General features: G+C 36.1%; 2 protein-coding genes across 3 annotated transcripts in view; both read left to right on the top strand.

Moving 5' to 3' along the window:
* The window catches only part of sptbn5 (spectrin, beta, non-erythrocytic 5), a 43,052-nt gene extending 30,486 nt beyond the window's left edge, over positions 1 to 12,566 (top strand). Inside the window, exons 46-71 of one of the 2 annotated variants that reach the window (XM_060880226.1) lie at positions 50 to 212; positions 393 to 581; positions 667 to 744; positions 910 to 1,082; positions 1,162 to 1,252; positions 1,463 to 1,609; positions 1,705 to 1,842; positions 2,325 to 2,581; positions 2,699 to 2,885; positions 3,010 to 3,222; positions 3,454 to 3,650; positions 3,988 to 4,192; positions 4,349 to 4,525; positions 4,837 to 4,992; positions 5,101 to 5,318; positions 5,405 to 5,594; positions 5,769 to 5,945; positions 6,081 to 6,188; positions 7,019 to 7,918; positions 7,992 to 8,057; positions 8,634 to 8,717; positions 8,939 to 9,030; positions 9,862 to 9,975; positions 10,099 to 10,187; positions 10,275 to 10,379; positions 11,479 to 12,566. In XM_060880226.1, the coding sequence (XP_060736209.1) occupies positions 50 to 212; positions 393 to 581; positions 667 to 744; positions 910 to 1,082; positions 1,162 to 1,252; positions 1,463 to 1,609; positions 1,705 to 1,842; positions 2,325 to 2,581; positions 2,699 to 2,885; positions 3,010 to 3,222; positions 3,454 to 3,650; positions 3,988 to 4,192; positions 4,349 to 4,525; positions 4,837 to 4,992; positions 5,101 to 5,318; positions 5,405 to 5,594; positions 5,769 to 5,945; positions 6,081 to 6,188; positions 7,019 to 7,918; positions 7,992 to 8,057; positions 8,634 to 8,717; positions 8,939 to 9,030; positions 9,862 to 9,975; positions 10,099 to 10,187; positions 10,275 to 10,379; positions 11,479 to 11,612 (4,648 nt within the window). In that variant the 3' untranslated portion in view covers positions 11,613 to 12,566. Of the gene's footprint in view, positions 1 to 49; positions 213 to 392; positions 582 to 666; positions 745 to 909; positions 1,083 to 1,161; positions 1,253 to 1,462; positions 1,610 to 1,704; positions 1,843 to 2,324; positions 2,582 to 2,698; positions 2,886 to 3,009; positions 3,223 to 3,453; positions 3,651 to 3,987; positions 4,193 to 4,348; positions 4,526 to 4,836; positions 4,993 to 5,086; positions 5,319 to 5,404; positions 5,595 to 5,768; positions 5,946 to 6,080; positions 6,189 to 7,018; positions 7,919 to 7,991; positions 8,058 to 8,633; positions 8,718 to 8,938; positions 9,031 to 9,861; positions 9,976 to 10,098; positions 10,188 to 10,274; positions 10,380 to 11,478 lie in introns of those variants that run through there. The other variant, XM_060880227.1, reaches the window with a different exon arrangement.
* A 5,295-nt stretch (positions 12,567 to 17,861) lies between these two features.
* On the top strand, positions 17,862 to 20,041 carry foxg1a (forkhead box G1a). Its single transcript, XM_060879404.1, has one exon. The coding sequence runs from the start codon at positions 18,132 to 18,134 to the stop codon at positions 19,350 to 19,352; it is 1,221 nt and encodes a 406-aa protein (XP_060735387.1). The 5' UTR covers positions 17,862 to 18,131; the 3' UTR covers positions 19,353 to 20,041.
* Positions 20,042 to 20,094: the final 53 nt, after the last annotated feature.

Here is a 20,094-nt window from a genome sequence, read left to right as displayed (position 1 = left end):
CAAATTTACCGTAACAAACTGTGTTGGATTTATTTAAATGTCATTATAGGAAAGACCATTTGCAGGAATCACACCAGCTCCAGCTGTTTAAAGCTAACCAACGTCTGTTGCTGGACTGGACACTGAAGCAGACTGCAGAAATGGGAAAGAAGGGCTTGCCAAAGACAAAAGCTGAAGCAGAAAGTCTCATAGTGGAGCACCAGGATTGGATGGTACAGACTCCCAAACTTAATGATGAGCAAGATATTAACAAAAACAATAAAAAAACAAACAAATAAACATTTTTTTAATGCATGATCTATTACACACATGGTAGAAAGTGATGAGTGAGGCCTAGAAAGTAAATCCTGATTTTAAATTAATATTTAAAAAATGGTGTTTTATTACTGTAGGGGGAGATAGATGCACGTGCTGAGCGAATTGATTCAGTGAAGAATTTTGGACAGAACCTGGTAAAGTCTGGCCATAGTAACACAGCAGAGATCAAAAAAGCCCTAAGCAAACTTGACGATGCTAAAGGCAGCCTTATACAAGCATGGGAAGAAAGGAAGATAACATTGGATCAAGCTCTGGAGCTTCAGGTATTATAAACCAATATACTGTAGTTCATTTGCTAATTTGCAAAAGAAATGTAATCAACATGACATCTTGACTGATTGGATGTAGGTATTCCTTGGTAATTTGGAGCAAAGTGAGAGCTTGTTGAGTAACAGAGAAGCTTTTCTGGCTAATGATGATGTTGGGGTAAGTATAGGTCACTACACTACACTACAGAAGTGATTAGCAGTAAAATAACAATTTTTAAATATTAACAATTATGAATTTTCAACAATTCCAATGTGAAAATTTAAACTAATAAAAAAGTACTTTCTACTTTCATTGTGGGTTATTACACAATTGTCATTTTAGAGCTCCCTCTCAGAAGTGGAAGCTCTGCAGAGGAAACATGCTTTGTTTGAGAACTCCCTAGAAGCTGAACTACAACAGGTAGAAGACGTAGATAAATATGCTCAACAACTGAAACTGAGAAAGCATTATGACTCAGACAACATCACAAAGCGGAGCCAAGCAATTCAGCTGAGGTGAGCTGTAACCTTTTTTCTATATAAAACATTTATATCTCGAGTATTGGTTCAGAAGTTGTTGCTTTTTCCCTTCCAGAAAAGAACGATTGTTGGAGATAAGTAAAGCTCGGCAAAAGGCTTTGGAGGAATCGGCACAGCTACAAAAATTTTTGGAAGATAGTTATGAGGTATGCCAATGAGGAAACATAAATGGTGTTTCCTCTGCTTGAAGCCATCATAATTTCTCTGCTTTTCCATATTTCTCTATTGCTTTGATATTATTATTATTCTTATTCTTCTTCTTATTATTATTATTATTATTATTTGAAAGTGTAAATCATTTAAAATACTACTTGTTCCTCTTATTCATGTGCATATCTATCCTATCAATCATTAAGGCATGCTCATGGTTGAATAAGAAGAAATCAGTGGCTCAGGATGAGAGCTGGAGAGAGCCTATCAATTTGCAAGCCAAGATACTGAAACACCAGAGTTTTGAGGCTGAGATCCTCGCCAACCGCAACTGTATAGAAACCCTAACAAAGGTACAAACAATCAGTACCTTTAAATTAAATAAAATAAATGAAGACTCTTAAATGCTCTCAGGATCAATATAATATTGATTATGTTTAAATGGCAGGAAGGTGAGAAGATGCTCGCTACTGGTCATCCAGCCAAGGACAAAATAAAACCCAGAATAATGGATCTCAATGAAGGCTGGGAGCAGCTCTTAATCAACTGCAAGGAGAAAAAATCACGTTTACATGAAGCCTATCAGGTAGATAATGAGAACTGTGTCTGTAGGAGGAAAAATATTCATTGGCTTTAGTGGTTTAACTCAAATCTGGAATTATCTATACTAAATATGAGTTGTTCATATAATTACGTAACATAAATTAATTCTTAAGACCATCGTACAGGAAGTAATAGGGTTGTACAAATTGCAATACAATACAGTCTAATCTAATACTAATGTCAGACATATAGGCCTGGATATTACTAAATATTTTCTTTGTTTTATTATTGGGTAAGCCTTAAGGCACTGATTCTGACCTTGGCAAACTGTGTTTTCATTTAGGACTCAGGCCTAGTAAAGCAAATTTAGAATTTATACTTAATAAATTTGGGCTTTTAAGTTTGTGGCAATAGTTTGGCTCACATATAGTTTGATGGTCAGGTTTCCACATGCTTTTTGCCATACAGAGTAAATAACTTTTAAACAGCATATTACATGCTGATATTTAATTCCTTATCCTCCAGGCCTTGCAGTTCCTACGCTTGTTGGAAGATGTTGAGGAATGGCTAGATACAGTTGAAGCTGAACTAAGTCAGACAGACTGTGGGGAGGACCTGGCCTCAGTCAGCAGACTACTAAAGGCTCTACAAAGCTTGGAGGAAGTAGTGGATGGTCATCTAGAAAAAGTCCAGAATCTGTTGGACACAGCCAAAAATCTCAGCTCTCAAGGAAATTTTCAGGCTAGGGAGATCCAGCAACAAGTTTGGCATATGGCCAACAGGTACCCCTATGGTTTTCTACAATAATATTGTTAAGATAAAGGTCTGCTGACAGTGAAAATTAAAACATAAAGAACAGAATAGAAATTTAAATTGCTGGCTTATCCCTTTTTTCTCAGGTTTAATGCTCTGGCTGAGCCTCTGGAGGCTCGTAGAGATACTCTGGAATCATGGCAGATACTGTTTCAGTTCTACCGGGACATCGAAGATGAAAGGGTATGGATTCAGGATAAGCTAAAGGCAACAGCTTCAAAAGACTTTGGTACTTCACTCGAAAGCACACAAGGAGCAGTCAAAAAATACCAGGTCTGTGTTTAACTGTGTTACAGCTTATATTTATTGGGATAAGTTTTGAGATGTATTCAGCATATATGATGTAAACTGTTGAGTGTTCGCTGTATTTATGAGTGTGGACTGCTGGACTCTTTAGGTGATGATGCAAGAAATCACAGGTCGTACCCCTCTGGTGCAGGCGGTACATGAGGCAGGACAGAACTTGGTAAGAGGGAGACACTTTGCCTCAGAGGAGATCAGTACAAGACTGGCAGAACTGAATCAGCTCTTTGACACTTTGAGAAAAGAGTCTGAGAATAAAGGCCACCTGCTGAAAGAAGCCCTGAAAATCCAGACCTTCCTCTCAGAGGTGTGTCAAGTTTATATTAGTAGTACAGTAAAAATGAATCCAGCTAATCAATACTACCCTAGTTGCTGAAGAATTATGACATTTTACAGGTGCTATTTTGCAAATTTTAAAATATGAAAATATAATGCTTTGTGACTAAGTTGAACAATTAAATAAATGATTGTTAGGGTAATGCTTTAGGTATAAATAGGCTTTTTAAGGATGTTTTAGACACCTTCTGTTTTTGTGCAGATTTCTGAAATCGACCTATGGATGGAGGAATTGAAACCAGTTCTGGAGTCCAGAGACTATGGGAAAAGTGAGGAGACTACAGAGGCACTCCTCAGGAAGTTAGATTCAGTAGACTTGGAGTTAGTCAACCACCATGAGAAAATCAAGTCCTTGAAGGAGACTGGGGCTGAAATGGAAAATCGTGGCTATCCCAATAGGTAAAGTTATTAATGCAAATTTAGAGAAATGTTCATACATCATGGTATGTGGGTATGTACAGTATAAATTATCTTAAACTGAGTTTCAATGGTAGACTTTTAACAAATACCATGGTACTGACCATAGAACAATTACTTGGAGTTGTATTTAATTTATTTCAATTATTTAATGCATTTAAATTATTTAAATATATTTAAAAAGAATAAAAAATAAAGTTTAGATATGATCTTTAAAATGCTAAATGATATTGCACAACGTGTGTGTGTGTGTGTGTGTGTGTGTGTGTGTGTGTGTGTGTGTGTGTGTGTGTGTGTGTGTGTGTGTGTATAATTGCAGCCATTTGGTGAGCAAGAGTGTCATAAACATGGAGAAGCAGTATGAACATCTGCTGCAGCTGTCTTTAGATTATCGTACATCATTGGAAGACCAGTACAATCTCTGTGTGTTTGAAAGAGAAAGCAGAGACCTCAAGAGCTGGCTCATTTCTCACATGAACCTCGCAGAGTCAAAGGATTTTGGCCAAGATCTTGAAGATGTGGAGGTACCTTATATATGTGATTATAATTTAAAAAAGGATGGCCACCAATGGATTGAGTTTATAAAGGCTATTCTTGTACAAACTTGTAAGTATCTAAAAACTATGACTAAATCCCTGCTGAGTTGTGATTCTCAGAAATTGCTTATTTAATTTTGCCAGACCCTGCAGAAAAAATTTGAAGATTTCACCAATGAAGTCAACACTCTGGGTCAAAACAAACTGAATACAGTTCAAAAGCTAAAACAGCAAGTAAAATCATCAGAATCCCAGAAGAGGGAGAAGGATCTACTAAATTTATGGGAGGAGTTACAAAAGGCTATGAAAACACGAGCACAGGTAAAATGTCCAAGACATTTTTGAAAGACTAGACAATTTGTTATTATTATTTCCTCATTTAGCAAAAAAAAGTCATACATTAAGGTTTGCATAAGCTAGATCCAATGCAATATCTCACCAGATTTCCAAAGTTTTTGGTAACTCTGATTTATTCGTACACAAATGTATGTTAATGAATCTATCTGTAAAGTACAAAACACATTAATGGCAAGATTTGCCTTTAGTGCCTATTTAGGTCACAGAGAATGTGCTTCTTTTAGCACTATTAGCATACACTTAAAATGGCTTTTAAAATTAATTATTTCCCACAGAATTTACAATCAGCCCATGAGGTTCACCAGTTTGACCATGACTTGGATGAGTTGAAGAGCTGGATAAGTGAGAAGAAAATTATGTTGGATTCAGAGGACATGGAAAATGACCTGATAGGTGTTCAAGCTCTTATTCGACAGCACGAAGGCCTTGAGGTACTGGCTAGCCATCAATACTGCTATCTAAGAAAGACTTTAAATACTACCAAGTAGTAGACCAGTGAAATCTTGATATAGACAAAAATGTCAGTTTCATTTCTCTAGAGAGATTTGGTGGTAATAGAAGAGGATATGCAACGCAGAAAAGAAGAGGGTAGGGCTCTGGTTAGACGTTGTCCCCAGGTGAGGGAAATTCTGTCCGAGAGGATGCAGGAGGTGGAAGAAAACTGGGAAAGCCTCCTGGAGAAAGCTAGCCAGTGCAAACACAGATTACAGCAGGTCATGACTGTCCAGCAGTATCTTACTGACTGGAGGGAGCTCATGTAAGTTATTGTTTATTTTTGACTTTGTATATTATTACTGCCTAATATGATATTGGACCTGTCAAATACTCTTGACACCTTCACAGGGCGTGGCTTAGGGAGACACTGTCTCTGGTAACAGGAGAGGGACTCAGAGGTGAGGTCAAAGACTTGGCACAGCTAATCAAACGCCACGAGGAGTATCATACACAGATTGAACGGCAACTTGACAAATCTGGGATGGTGAAAAATGAAGGGAGGCGTCTCATGCAGGAAGGAAACTTCATGAGTGAGGAGGTGTGGTTAAAATTATAACAAAAAATACACAAAACACATTCAGATTGATTCTCTGAAATAACTTTTCTTTTACGTCATACTCCATGACAGATGAATGTTACAAAGCTAATAAACTGGACTTTTGACTTCTAAGCATATATGCATGTTTTTGCTTATTGTTTAAAAAAAATACAGTTGGAGGATCATCTAGCAGAGTTACAAGATCTGGAGGTCCTGGTTCTTCAGAGCTGGGCTGATAGGAGAGATCTGTATCAGGAGGAGCTTGAGCTGCAGCAGTTGCAGAAAGAACTGGAGCAAGCTGAACATTGGCTGAACACGTATGAGAATGTGCTCACTGCCCAAGATTATGGGGTGAGGATACTTATCTCAGAAAGAGCATCGTGCAATACAACATCGATTTTTGTAATGGATAATATTGCTGGAAGATTTTGTTGCTGTTCTAATTATAAAAACTATATCTTGTTAAATGATTGCTTTGTCTTTCAGGACTCTGTTTCAGATGTTCTAGAACTAATGAAGAAACAGGAGGATCTGGAAGCAATGATACAAGCTCAGAGTGACAGATTTAAGACCTTACACAACAGGAAAACTCAGGTAAAAAAAAAAAAACAAGTAAAAAAAACTAGATCAGGTATATTATAGTATATTATGATTCAAAAAAACAAAGAGAACATGCTAAACTCATCCACATCTACCGCATCTATTGTGCTACTGTGCCAAGATACCGACAGATGACGATATTGACAAAAATAAAATATTACATATTCATGCATTTATTTTGTAAGGACAAGAAACTGGACCACTGCAATATCAGCACATTGGATTGTAAGAATAATAGATCAGGACTTCAAATAAGTTCTAATTTTACCCTATTATTAACATTATTTGAATCTTTCAGTGCCATGTATGAAGAGAATTTTACGGCAACATTATTGATATTTGTGTCATGACCACCTGACATCCACCTGAAGCGCACGAGTGCATCACAATGACCTTTTTGTATTTCCCTTCAAAATGAAGTAACAGAAATAAAAAAATCTTCTGAATTGATGTTAGACATAGTTCTGACTTAGCACACAGTTGCAGTATGAACTGAAATGCACATATACAATTTAGGATGAATTACAGTAGCTACCCATCAGATATATCAGGTACACTAAGTACATGCTACGAATTCTGGATAATGTTTTACAAGCTGTTTCAGTATTAGTTTTATGAGGTCAAACTGAATCGGTAAAACAAGGATGTAGGTCTTATGTTTGATGCATGTGTCATAATGCTTTCTGCTGATTAGCCTTACTTTTAGGAATATTAGATATCTATTAATTCCTTTGCACATAAGGGGGTAGATGTCCTGTGTCTGGTATTTCATCTTTCCTGCAATTTCTTTTAAATTTCTAATTTCTAAAACTCTGATATCTCAGAAAGAGCAGAGGCTGCAAGAGACTTATGGAGAAGATATTGGTTCCAGGAAGAAGCCTTACCGTGTGACTTCTCTAAGGCGAAACCATTCTGATCATCCTGCCTCAGTTTCTCAGAATTATGTAGCCAAACACATCCTAAGAAGAAACAGCAGTGGAAGGAGAGACGACATAATACTGACCTCAGCAGCTCTGAGGAGAAACAGTAGTGGCAAGGGTGACGGTTCTTCTACAGCTCCTCGAGTGGCATCTATGCTCAAGAGGACAACTAGCAACAGTGGCGATACCACAACCTCCAATTCACCCTCTGTCAAATCTTCCCCTGACTCTTCTCAGTCACAAAACGCATCTTATTCTAGAAACCATCTAGTTTCCAGCACAAATTCTGACCACACCTCTATGCTTGAAAATGTAGTAAATACCTCTGGAGGCATAAATCTTTCCCACAAATCCTCCTCTCTTGACAACCCCAAAGAAGTTAATTTTTCAAGTTCAAATGAAGTGATTGATGAACATGCTAAATCTATATTTCTTGAATCAAATAACGTGATTAAGGAAATTCCTAAATCCATACCTCTTGAATCAAATGGAGAGAGAGACAAACCTCCTAAACCCATACACCTTGAATCAAATGAAAAGATAGAGGAACCTCCTGATTCCGTACAACTTCATTCAAATGAAGAGACTGAGGAACCTTCCACATCCATACATCTTAATCCTCCTGTACCCAAGCCAAGAAAACTTGCAGCAGTGACTGTAAATCCCCCACCTTTCTCCACCTTGCAACCACCATCACCTCCACAATCTTGTCCACCACCACCACCCACATTAAGGAAATCCGCTGAGGAAGCTAAGGATTTTACTGAGGAACCTACTAAAGAACCATCATCTCTAGCTCACAAGGTATGGTTCATTAAAACACACTTTTATGTATTTATTGTCTATTTGCTCTAAAAAAAATATTTGTGCTGTTTAGGTCAGAGCAGGCTTGGTCAAGATGGAGGGACCACTGGATATTAAACTGAAACAAGGAGGATTTAAAGTAAGCTGTCCAGCTGATATAAAATTCAGATTTTGCTTACAAGCCAATTTAGACATCTTGAGGACTACAGTATATATCAGTGGTGCTGATTTTCTCATCTGGAAAAGGGCCAGTGTGGGAGGAGGTTTTCATTCTAACCAAGCAGAAACTATACCTCAGTCTATTGAAAAAACAACTAATTAAAGATATGGATATTGTCACCCAAATAAGGTTCCTCTCAAGGTTTCTTCCTCGAGTCACCTCAGGGAGTTTTTCCCTGCCGCCGTTGCCTCCGGCTTGCTCATTAGGGATAGGGATAGATACATAATATCTTCTTCTTCTATATTTATTTCTTTTTCCCCCTCTTTCTGTTTCCATACTTCTGTAAAGCTGCTTTGAGACAATAGGAATTGTTAAAAGTGCTATACAAATAAATTGAATTTGAATTTGAATCAGGTGAAGCTCCTGCTTTATTGGAATGAAAACCTACACATACACCAGCCCTTTGTAAGATTCTACACTACTGTTATACATAGTCTGACAATAAATAAGGTGTTTTTATTAACTGAATATTGGTGGTGTGTGTGTTTGGATCAGGGTATGGATCATTGGGAAACCGTCTATGCATTACTGGAAGAAGAGACACTGAATTTGTTTAATGATCAAAATGCTGCTGAAGAGGTATGAATACATAAGAAACTACACATACAGGGTATATACAATACATCAGTCAGTCCTAGTTGTCTCCCAGCAAAATTCTGTTAGAATTCCAACATACATGATAGCTAACATGGAAACACAATACCAATCATTAACTATCTATGAACCAACAAGCCCCCATTTTTAGCTACCATACACATGCATTTGTAGCTATCATAGCTAACTTTGACATGAATTTACAGAACTGCACTCGATGGCCACCTATCACTATGGCTGGAGCAATTTGTAGAGATAACCCATACTACAGGAGAAAGAACTACACCTTCAAACTGATGTACGTAAAATACTCTTCTAAAGCCGTCCGATAAATTATATACGTAACCTGAAAGACAGATAGAGAGACACAGGGTTTCAGGTTTTAAAATATGTTCATAGAGATGAAACTGAGACTGCCATTAGAGGTTATAATAAATACCTTAATTCTTTTTTTCAAGTAAAATTCACTCATATAAATAAATACTATATAATCAATACAAAGGTTTTCCCATTAAGGAAGATAAAAAACATTAGCTAAGGCTAACTAACTACATCTTTATTACTAGTGTCTCATAATAATAATAATAATAATAATAATAATAATAATAATAATAATAATAATAATAATAATCAATGACAGTAATAACTCTGGATAAAAAATAATTGAATGCTAATATCGGGACAATCTTTGTCAAACTACTTGCTAACTATTATTATACAAATGGTACCTCAATAAATACAACGTGTATTAAGCTATATAATAGTGACAGGTACTGAGTCTTATTCTTGTGTGTCAGATCCATTAAAGTTTGGATTTGTTGCTAAAAAGTGACTTTATTATTTTTTAACACATAGCAAATCGAAAAGAGAGATTTACTCTTTGAAATGTAATATTTAAAGTCCAAGGTATTTAAGTAAAAAAAAAAAAAAAACTTGATTAAAGATACTTGAAAAAATATCAATGATATTTCCCACTTCTGCTGAAGAATCATGATCTCATTTTTGTTTTGGAGAGAAGATTACTGTCACAAGTATATTTGCAGAATTATAGTTTTCCATAATAGTTATAACTGGAGTGTAGTGATGAATTAAATAAACCCATATAACTGTTGTGATCCTTTTGGTTAAGACTGAATGATGGCAGTCACTACCTGTTTGCTGCACCCTCTCATGATGAACAGCAGAAGTGGTTGGAGGAGCTGCAGAACTGCACCGGTCAGAGAGGTGTCTCAGAGAATACTGGGTAAGGAAACAAAAATACAGCAGTACCACCTTTAGTATGGGTAATATTATGGGTAAAAGTAGTTTTTTACAGCTGCTATTAAATATAGTTTTTAAATCTAAATATATACCTTTTATTTCACAGAGAAGAAAAGATAGAGACAACAAAGCAGCATGTCGCAGAATTATTGGATGAACCGCAAACACAAGTTTCTACCTTTGAGCCGGAAAGAGGTAAGCAACTCAAAGCAGACTGCAAGACTTTGAAAACATTTGTATGTGTGCTTGTATGTGTGTTTTAATAAGTGGTTTTGAACAAAGATTCCACAGAGAATTACGAGAAGGAGAAAGAACCACCTCCCAAGCCACCGCACACATACTACAACCAACACCGCTACCCAGAAAAAGGAGAGAGCAAAGACTCAGGTGAGCTCAAAAATAGCTCATCAATACTTGGGATTCACGAGGAATACAGGCTTTGTTTATGTGTCTGAGACTGGACACTGTAATTGACCTCTCAAAAAGTATTTAAATGCTTGATTTTTTTTCCAATAATTTTTATTTCAGTGACATCAGAATTCCCAGCACAACTCCACATTTTAGTGGAAAGAGACCATAATAGTGCCACCACTGACTGGATGTTACATGTGTGGTGGATCATTTTCAGCACAGCCTTGACACTGGCGCTACAGCGTGTTTGCACTGATAGAACTGTTTCAAGCAGCGAGAAAACTTTTTATACTTACTGGCCACTTTATTATACACCTTGTTGTTCCACCTAATAGGATAATTATAGATTAGATCATCATTTTCTATGCGAAAAATGTGTTAATTATAGTTCAATCAGGGTCAGTCTATTGCCACAGATGTGGCATTAGGTATATATTTTGGTTGGCAGACTGTTTATCAACTCATCATTGACTCTACAACACTGATACTGACTTGATACAATTGTACCAGTGCAACACAAGGTGTCAGGTTTATTTGCTGTGCCACCACCTTATACAGACCTACTATATACAGTCATGTGTTCTGCTTTTGTCAGCATTGCAATTTGATCAGAATGATTGTGTGGAATGGCCCATGATGGAAATACATAAAGGATGAAATAAAAACCCTTTCCCATAATTAGATTAAATTAAGCACATCAGATAATATTAAATGCTGAACCTTTACATTTTTTAAAAAGATTTGTTTTCAACGTCCAAAGCCAACATATGGGTTTGTTTTAATGCAAAACTTTGACAAAGATTGCTACCTAAAACTCCTACAGATCAGTGAAAATGCAAATAATAATAATTACACATACACATTATTTTTACACATTAATTTACACAATTCTAACCATTGCTGTAATATGTTTTGAAATATTACTTATTTTTGACAATATATTGGACCATTGCACTATACACCAGATCACGTGAGTCTTTTAATATGTTTCCTGTAAAATGTACAGGGAAAACTGGGAAACTGAAATAGACTTAAAGTTATACTGAAAAGTGCTGTTTTCTTTGTTTACTTTCAGTGTCTTTGAGAGGTCTGAGGAAGAACCAAACCCCAGATTTCCCTCCTCCTCCTCCCCCACAAAACCAGCAGGAGAGTGGAAGCAAAGAAAAGTCTAAAAACAAGAACGTCTTCAAAAAATTCTTTAAAATGTAATTCATACCATTTCGTAAAAAAATGTCTTACCCTTCAAATTTCTCTCTATTCACTGGCTCAAGGTAAAGGTGATTTATTGATTACTAGCTCTTCTTACAGGATATGAAAAATAAGAGCTATACAGAATCACATTAGTCTAAATTATTACTTTTCATCATTATTACTTTTTAACTGTAATTTTCTTTCGATAGACATTCTGAACATAGATTATTACATAATGCTTACTGTAACTTTACTTCTACTTAACTAAAATTCAGATCATTCTTATACATTACAGTATTTAATGTACACCGAAATGAATGCTGTGTATCTTAATGAATGAACAAACCTATGAAAGTTCATTTGTTGATTTAGATTTTATTGTATAATGTAGTCTTGCTACTTACATTGTTTCCCATTTATTTTTATCTTCAGTTTCCCCTGCTCCCAAAACACCTGATGTAACTAATGAGCTAATTAACACCTTTTATGAGTTCAGTGTGCAGGACAAAAGTTAGGGGAACACATTTATTTTCTCTAAATGCAACCGTGACTTCATTAATAAATGAAGGTGCAATTTCACTACAAGGCTCTCAGACTATTAAGAGTGCGACAGCACTGTTTTGTCTGCACTCCTAACAATGAACAGTTGATGCAGAGTTCATAAAGACGTTATCTGCAAATACATTTACATTTATTTGACTCTAGTACTAGCCAATAATCTAAGATAACAAAGAGAAAACCGTTAGTAGCCCAAAATTTGGTACTGTTTATGATATTTGTTGTCTTTATAACCTTAATTTATTCCTTACATTTCTTACCTTTGTCTTATTTTACACACAAAGCCAACTCTAGCCATAGATTGCCCTCGATTAACGTTTGGTAATTAGCATTCATTTTTTTAGCCATGGCTACATATAACAACCACTACATATAATAAATGATCAATAAAAAATTCCATTTCTTGTGATTGTCTCTGATTTGTTTTATTTACTTCAGCTGTTTCTTAATCACTCTTCACTCTTTCTTTATTGATATGGTGAAACTTCCTGTATTTACTGGGTGCCAGACCAACTTTATGTTTAAAAAAATAAAAATCTAACCAAAATTCATACAACTAAGGAAGATATTAAAAGAAGCTCATTTTGCACATGCGTTTATTTTCAGCTCTGTGTTTATTGTTCATTTAAAACGAGGGAATTTGTGTTATTTTAATCATTTCATTTACAATCCTCCACATGCTTATATAGCCTGCAGACTTCAGTACCTTCAGTAGTCAGGCCCGAATCTCAGTTGTGCACAGGGGGCATGTTGTAATGCTGGGAACTTTTAATCAGTTAGTCTTGTAAATTCACACAATTCTCTTACATGATTTTGCTCTTATATGAGTCTTTATATATATAAAAATAAAATAAAATTTATAAAATAATATTTATAAAATAATATTTGTATATTGTTTTATTTACAGCAGCATGAGAAAAAGGAAAACAAAAACAGACAGGTGTTTACCTACAGGATGTGAAGTAATGAGGAGTAAAGTCAATAAGAGTTATGGCTATGAGGTATCCATAGCTGTCCTGTGGCACTTCACTAATTTATCATTCTTTAAAAAAATAAATAAATAAATAAGAGAGTGATGGTGAGCCACTCTTTTGGTTACTCCTGTCATGGGCAAGATTTCAGAGATGATCAGGCAGTATTTATTCTCAAGGTACTTCACCAGTACATTTAGACAGCATTTGCCATGTACTCTGGCTAATTCATAGACAGCCTACACTGACAGATAAACAAGCAGTAAGTAAATTCAGAAACAATCAAACAAACCACATTTTTCCTGTTCTTATTTATTCACATTTTGTAATATATGTATTTTAATAATAATGAATATTTTTTAAACCAAAGATCACATTATAAAACAAGACGCAGATTTGTTCCAGATATATGTAAAAAAAAAAATATATATATATATATATATATATATATATATATATATATATATATATATATATATAAAATTATGTGAAGGAAGAAAATGCCATAAACCAGAAGTAATTGGAAAAGTAGAGAAAACAAAAAGATTTCCTCTACACAATCTGTATGTGTATGTGTATAAAGCTGGCCTGAGAGGTTTTTCAGGTAATGAAATAACTCCAGCACAAGATGGAGCCAAAGACAATGCAAACTTCAATTTAAACGCAATGATTCCAGTTTGGTCCAGAGGTCCATCCAAGACTGTGTATTTGTTATATGTGTGCATTTGTCACACTACTTTATAAAGTACAAGTAAATATCAAACATCCAGTACAAGTGCAGTCCATAAACATTGGTATAAGATGTGCATTCTTATTCTTTTTAATTCACAACTCATACGCAGAAATATGTGGACACCTGAGCATCACAGCTACTTGTGAGTCTGAATGGAAAACATATATTTTTATGTATATTATTATTATTATTATTATTATTATTATTATTATTATTATTATTATTATTATTATTTTGAAAGCTTTCATTTAAAAGAATAGCCACGTTTTTAAGTTTTTATTTTATTTTCGTATAGCGACTGTTTTTAATCTTTAATCAAAATTAAATGTCATTAATTTTTATGTGTTTAAATTCAATTCATTTTAGGGTAAATGTAATTCTAAACGAATCTTATATTAAACTAGTAATGTTTACTTGCAGTGACAGAAAGCACTTTTGCAATTTTTTACAATAACCAGAAACCTTACCGCTTTTATAAATTATATATATATATTATATATATATATATATATATATATATATATATATATATATATATATATATATATATATATATATATATATTATATCCTCTTATACTGGATGTTTGATATTTACTTGGCATGATGACAGATCATCAAGCTTTTACGTGCCATGTAAAATGTAGTGGTAAATAAAACATAAAAATAATTAAAATACCACACTGGTGTCTAACAACAGTTAACAGTGACATCAGAAATATAGTGAAATGTATCAGAATATAAAGCTCTAAGAAACTGAATGCAAAGAGATCATATAAATAATATATTTTTCTACTTCTTTAAATATAACCTCTCAGCTGATTTATCCTAAATGATTTGTGCCTCTACCAACTTATAGTTTATAAAGTAGTGTGTGACAAATGCACACATATATCAAATACACAGTCTTGGATGGACCTGTGGACCAAAATGAAATCATTGCGTTTAATTGCGTTATATATATATATATATATATATAGCCGAGAGAATATATTATACCTAGTTACAAATGCAATTTTAGACGACTTGCAATAAATCCTATATAAGCTTTTAACAATATTCTTATGCTACTTATTTTTTTCTTTGTAATAAGGATGAAAATCCTACATATAAGCACCTAATTGTACGTCCAGTGTACAAGATGTTTTAGATAAGTCACCTCCTCTAAGTTATTTCCCAATAGGACACACATTCGACGTCAGACATGCAATCTTTCTCTGACCGCTAGGAGGAGCCCTTATTGCATTTATAAACTTATATAAACGTTCCCTCATTCAGAGACGCGGTATCACTTCAGCTCCTCAGTGTATGTTCAATGATCTGGACGGTAACTCGGTTTATTTAATGCACTTTATGTGATCATTTTTTTTTAAGTCGTCTCAGCAACTTTTTCAACTATTTAGTTTAATTAAACAATAAATAAACTGCTTTCTCTCTAATGAGATACAATTCGTTTACGCAATGAGACAGGAATTAGAGAACAATATTAAATACATGAATGACAAACCTTAAAATGTTAATCAAGTTGTGTTTAGAAATCCTTTGTTCGGTAAAACTAAGACAACATGACAACCATGGAAATAGGTCAGTTACAGAGACAACAGGAAATATATCTTATATTAAACATATCTTAGACTGTTTCTTCTTATACAGCTCAGTGCTTAGAGTCTTAAAGGTGCCAGTTACAGATAAAAGTGACAGGTAAAATAAATGTAAGGTATATGTGTGAAAACATGATACATGTCTTATAGGCCAGTAAAAACTCGGACAGATAAGATTTTAAATGTTCTGTCTTACCGAGTCAGATAGATGACTGAAATTATGTCGATATGTAAAGCAACATGTGGGCGCAATCAGAAACATCCATGCTGTTATTGATTTGTTTTGAACTTTTGAATGGCTGCTTATGTCCATCTGTTTGGAGAAAATATTCTGATAATACTCCAGGCGCTGCTGCACAAACCAGCATGAAAAAGTCTTTGGACCGTATTTCATTTCCAGGATTAGGAAGCAAAAATATTTGTAATGAATATGTTTTTTTAGTGAAATGAAATGAGGGATTATTTCTTTGTGCACAAGTCGTAACTCAACGGTGTATACACAAATATACAACTTTAGTAGTAGTTATATAGTAGTTATATAGTAGTTATACTACTACTACTACTACTACTACTACTACTACTACTACTAATAATAATAATAATAATAATAATAATAATAACATTTAGATTTTCAAAAATCACAGATAATTTGTGCTTTCCAATTCTACTTCTGCTTCTTTTACTTCCTATGATAATGATAATTGTTGTTCATATTTTTATATGTTGTTTCATAGTTTTTTTTTTAGAGCGCATTGCGATTTAGCTAAGATGGATAAGTAGAAGCTAAATATTATTAAAATATAAATAAAAAAATTAAAAAACATGGAAAACCATGGAGTCCTTATATATTCGGCATTATGCCCTTAAACCGTAAATCAAGAATATAATCTCACCTAATAGGCAATAAACTGTTTTTTTTTTTTTTTTTTTCGAAAAACGCACGAGCATATCTCACATTTATACATGTTTATAATTGTAAGTGTGTGTATGTGTGTGTGCGTGCGTGTTTGTGTATATTAGTACTATCCTTGTTTGTTTGTTTGTCTGTGTGTGTGTGTGTGTGTGTGTGAGAGAGAGAGAGAGAGAGAGAGAGAGAGAGAGAGAGAGAGAGAGAGAGTGAGTGTGTGTGTGTGTGTGTGTGTGTGTGTGTATTACTTTCACATGTGCCAGTGAAACACCCTGCAGCACAACGCATACATTTGACTGGAATTCAATGAACAAACGTGTAACTACATTAAAAGCCAGTTAGATGTGCACTGATGTCACCCCCCCCCCCCCCCTTTTTTTTTGGTTTTATCAATTCTCCATATAAAGGAAACTTTATACATTACTGATGTATGGAAACCCAACATTTAGATTTAGATTTCAAATGTCAGGATTAAGAGCTGTAGAAAAGGCTGTCTTTTGCTTCCTTTACGTCTGACCGTTGCCAGAGGTTAAAAAAGAAGTTGTTTTCCTAGTGAGCCTGATTAGTCATTAAGGTTCAATTAATTCGTATTAAAAGTAGAACTTATTGTGAGTGCTTATTTTGAAATCCCAACAAATGGATTCTACCTTGTTCTCCATAGATCATTTCTGACTTTCCTAACATGCAACTTGCACAATTCACATAAATTTAACTTTAGCATCAAAAATCGTGGACTGTTGGATAAAACGTTATAATGCCCTGGTATTACTGCTAATATACTTTTTATGTCAGTTGCCGAAATGATTATCGTTGACATTTTCTGCTGTTCTGCACCTAGGCAGATTTAGTAGGTGTACTGTTATTACTTGGAAATCATGGAGGATGTTATATAAAACACCATGCGATATTGTTTAGTGTAAACACACACTCTTGTCAAACAGAGGCAAAATCTCTGCGTAGGCTCTTACTAAATGTAACGACGTGCTGCTGATGATAAACAAATGACGTGCGTCAAAACGTGTGAATTTTCCAGTAAAGGAAATTGAAGCTGTTGTGCTATGATATAATTTCTCTGGAAAGAAGTACAAAATTAAAGCAAAACTGCCTCCAGTCCCGTGCAGTGAAATGATGAAGTATGCTACTGCATGGAGTCACCTGCACGCGCTGTATTAAAAAACAATGTCCGGTACAGGAAGTAGTACCTCTGTGTCCACCCCCACACGCACGAGGCATGGAAACAAATGTCAGGGCGTGCGGGTGTGTTGAAACAGCACTCTAAAATTATCTAAAGCTGCGGAACGGATCGAGGTTATGTGGTGTGTTTTTCGTGGTAGGGGTTTGGTGCAGAAATGCGAGCTCGCTGTTGACTGTGTGCGCGAGTTTCCGTGTGTATCCTTACGCGCTCGAGCGGCCGTTAAGAGCTGCGCGCTGATTGGCTGCAACCAAGGAGGACGTTTTAATACTTATGGTGCTGTGGTTGGCTGCAGACTGTAAAGGTTCAAGCAATTTTTTTACAGCTTAGTGTCTGTGGCACCGTAATTAATTGTAGCTAGCCGTCTCTTATCGATGCGTTTGGAAGGAACATGAAATAGCTGTTGTGTTGTGGTGTTTTTTTCTTTTTTAATCAAAGGACTTTACCGCCCGGCCTTAGAGATTAAAGATCCAACTGTGCTGCTGCTGGTGCTGGTGTTGGTGCTGCTGGTGCTGGTGCTGCTGCTGGTGTTGGTGCTGCTGGTGCTGCTGGTTGCTTTTTCTACCTTTACGTGTGATGTTGGATATGGGAGAACGGAAAGAAGTGAAAATGATTCCCAAATCATCGTTCAGTATAAACAGCCTGGTGCCTGAAGCCGTTCAGAGTGACAACCAGCACAGGACCATCTCTGAAGAAGAAGAGAAAATCTCTTTACCTATAGTACAGGAAGCGAAGTCGGAGAACACTTGCGCTAAAAGTGACAATCCTGAACCAACTTGCACGGACGATAAGGAAAAACAGGAGGAAAAAAAGGACTCTAAAGAGGGTGAAGGAGGAAAAGACGGCGAAAAGAAAAACGGCAAGTACGAGAAACCTCCTTTTAGCTATAATGCTTTAATCATGATGGCCATAAGACAAAGTCCGGAGAAACGGTTAACGTTGAACGGCATTTATGAGTTTATTATGAAAAATTTTCCATACTACCGGGAGAACAAGCAAGGCTGGCAAAACTCCATCAGGCACAACTTAAGCTTGAACAAGTGCTTTGTCAAAGTTCCGCGGCATTACGATGACCCGGGCAAAGGGAACTACTGGATGCTCGACCCATCAAGCGACGACGTGTTCATCGGCGGCACAACAGGAAAACTTAGGAGGAGATCGACCACGTCGCGGGCCAAGCTGGCGTTCAAGCGCGGCGCACGGCTCACCTCTACTGGCCTGACGTTCATGGATAGAGCTGGTTCTCTATACTGGCCCATGTCGCCTTTCCTCTCGCTGCACCATCCCAGGGCAAGCGGCGCCCTGAGCTACAACGGCACCTCCTCGGCCTACCCGAGTCACCCAATGTCCTATAGCACCATGCTGACGCAGAACGGTTTGAGCAACAATCACTCGTTCCCGGCCTCGAACGGCCTGAGCGTGGACAGACTCGTGAACGGAGACATTCCGTACGCCACGCATCACCTGACAGCGGCCGCGCTGGCCGCGTCTGTGCCCTGCGGCCTCTCAGTTCCCTGCTCAGGGACCTATTCGCTCAACCCATGCTCAGTGAACCTGCTGGCGGGACAGACCAGCTATTTCTTTCCTCATGTGCCGCATCCTTCCATGAGTTCGCAGGGGAGCACGTCGATGAGCTCCCGCACCGCTTCTTCTTCGTCGCCGCAGGCGGCCTCGTCTCTCCCGTGCGAGTCGTTAAGGCCTACACTACCGAGCTTCTCTTCGGGACTTTCCGCAGGACTGTCTGATTACTTCACACATCAGAATCAAGGTTCTACGTCCAATCCCCTTATACACTAACTGTCATCCCGAAGGATGAAGACTGTAAGTGAACATTTTACACCCCATTTACACTGTAATATATATATATAAATATACTTTAAGAAAAAAGACTGAGAAGGGAAAGGAAAAATGCAAGCGGCCGAACTCCAGGTATTTTGTATTATTCTTCTCCTTTATTTCTGTACACACGAAAAAGTCGGGTGTCGCGAGATTGTTTATTATTCCACTGTCAGCAACGTGCAATGTGACAAGATTTTTTGTTTTTTTAAAAAAGAGAGTGAAGCGTCGAATTTTTTTTTATTTGGAAAGGCAGTAAAATTACATTAGAATGTGTATTTAAATAGTGGTTGCAGATTTGTTTAATTTTAAATGTTAAAAATATCTAATACCATCGCATCAACCACCAGTCTTCATGTTTGCAGTATTACACGTATCATGGGCACACTGGTGAAATATGATTTTACAAAATTAACACAAATCCTTCTTTTTTTGTTTTGTTTTATTTTTTAAATAAATGTGCTCTAAGTGCAGAATACCCGTTCGAATCCATGGCTCCTTGTTATTTTGTCCTTACAAAGGTTAATGGAATAAATGCATTCGTAATGCGTTCTTTTATACATCTTTTTTCAATTACAATTTCTTTCTAGACCAAAGAATGGGTATGGAAATATTTTTTTCAGTATTCACTATCTGACGGAAAGGTTTAATGGGAGCAGAATGAATGAATGAATGCTTTTAGCTTGTGTTTTGCATCTTTTTT

The sequence above is a fragment of the Tachysurus vachellii genome, chromosome 10 (genome assembly GCF_030014155.1).
Source record: "Tachysurus vachellii isolate PV-2020 chromosome 10, HZAU_Pvac_v1, whole genome shotgun sequence".
Classification (NCBI taxonomy): Eukaryota; Metazoa; Chordata; class Actinopteri; order Siluriformes; family Bagridae; genus Tachysurus; species Tachysurus vachellii.
The sequence above is the reverse complement of the archived record's forward strand: the minus strand, read 5'-3'. Positions and strand labels throughout refer to the sequence as shown.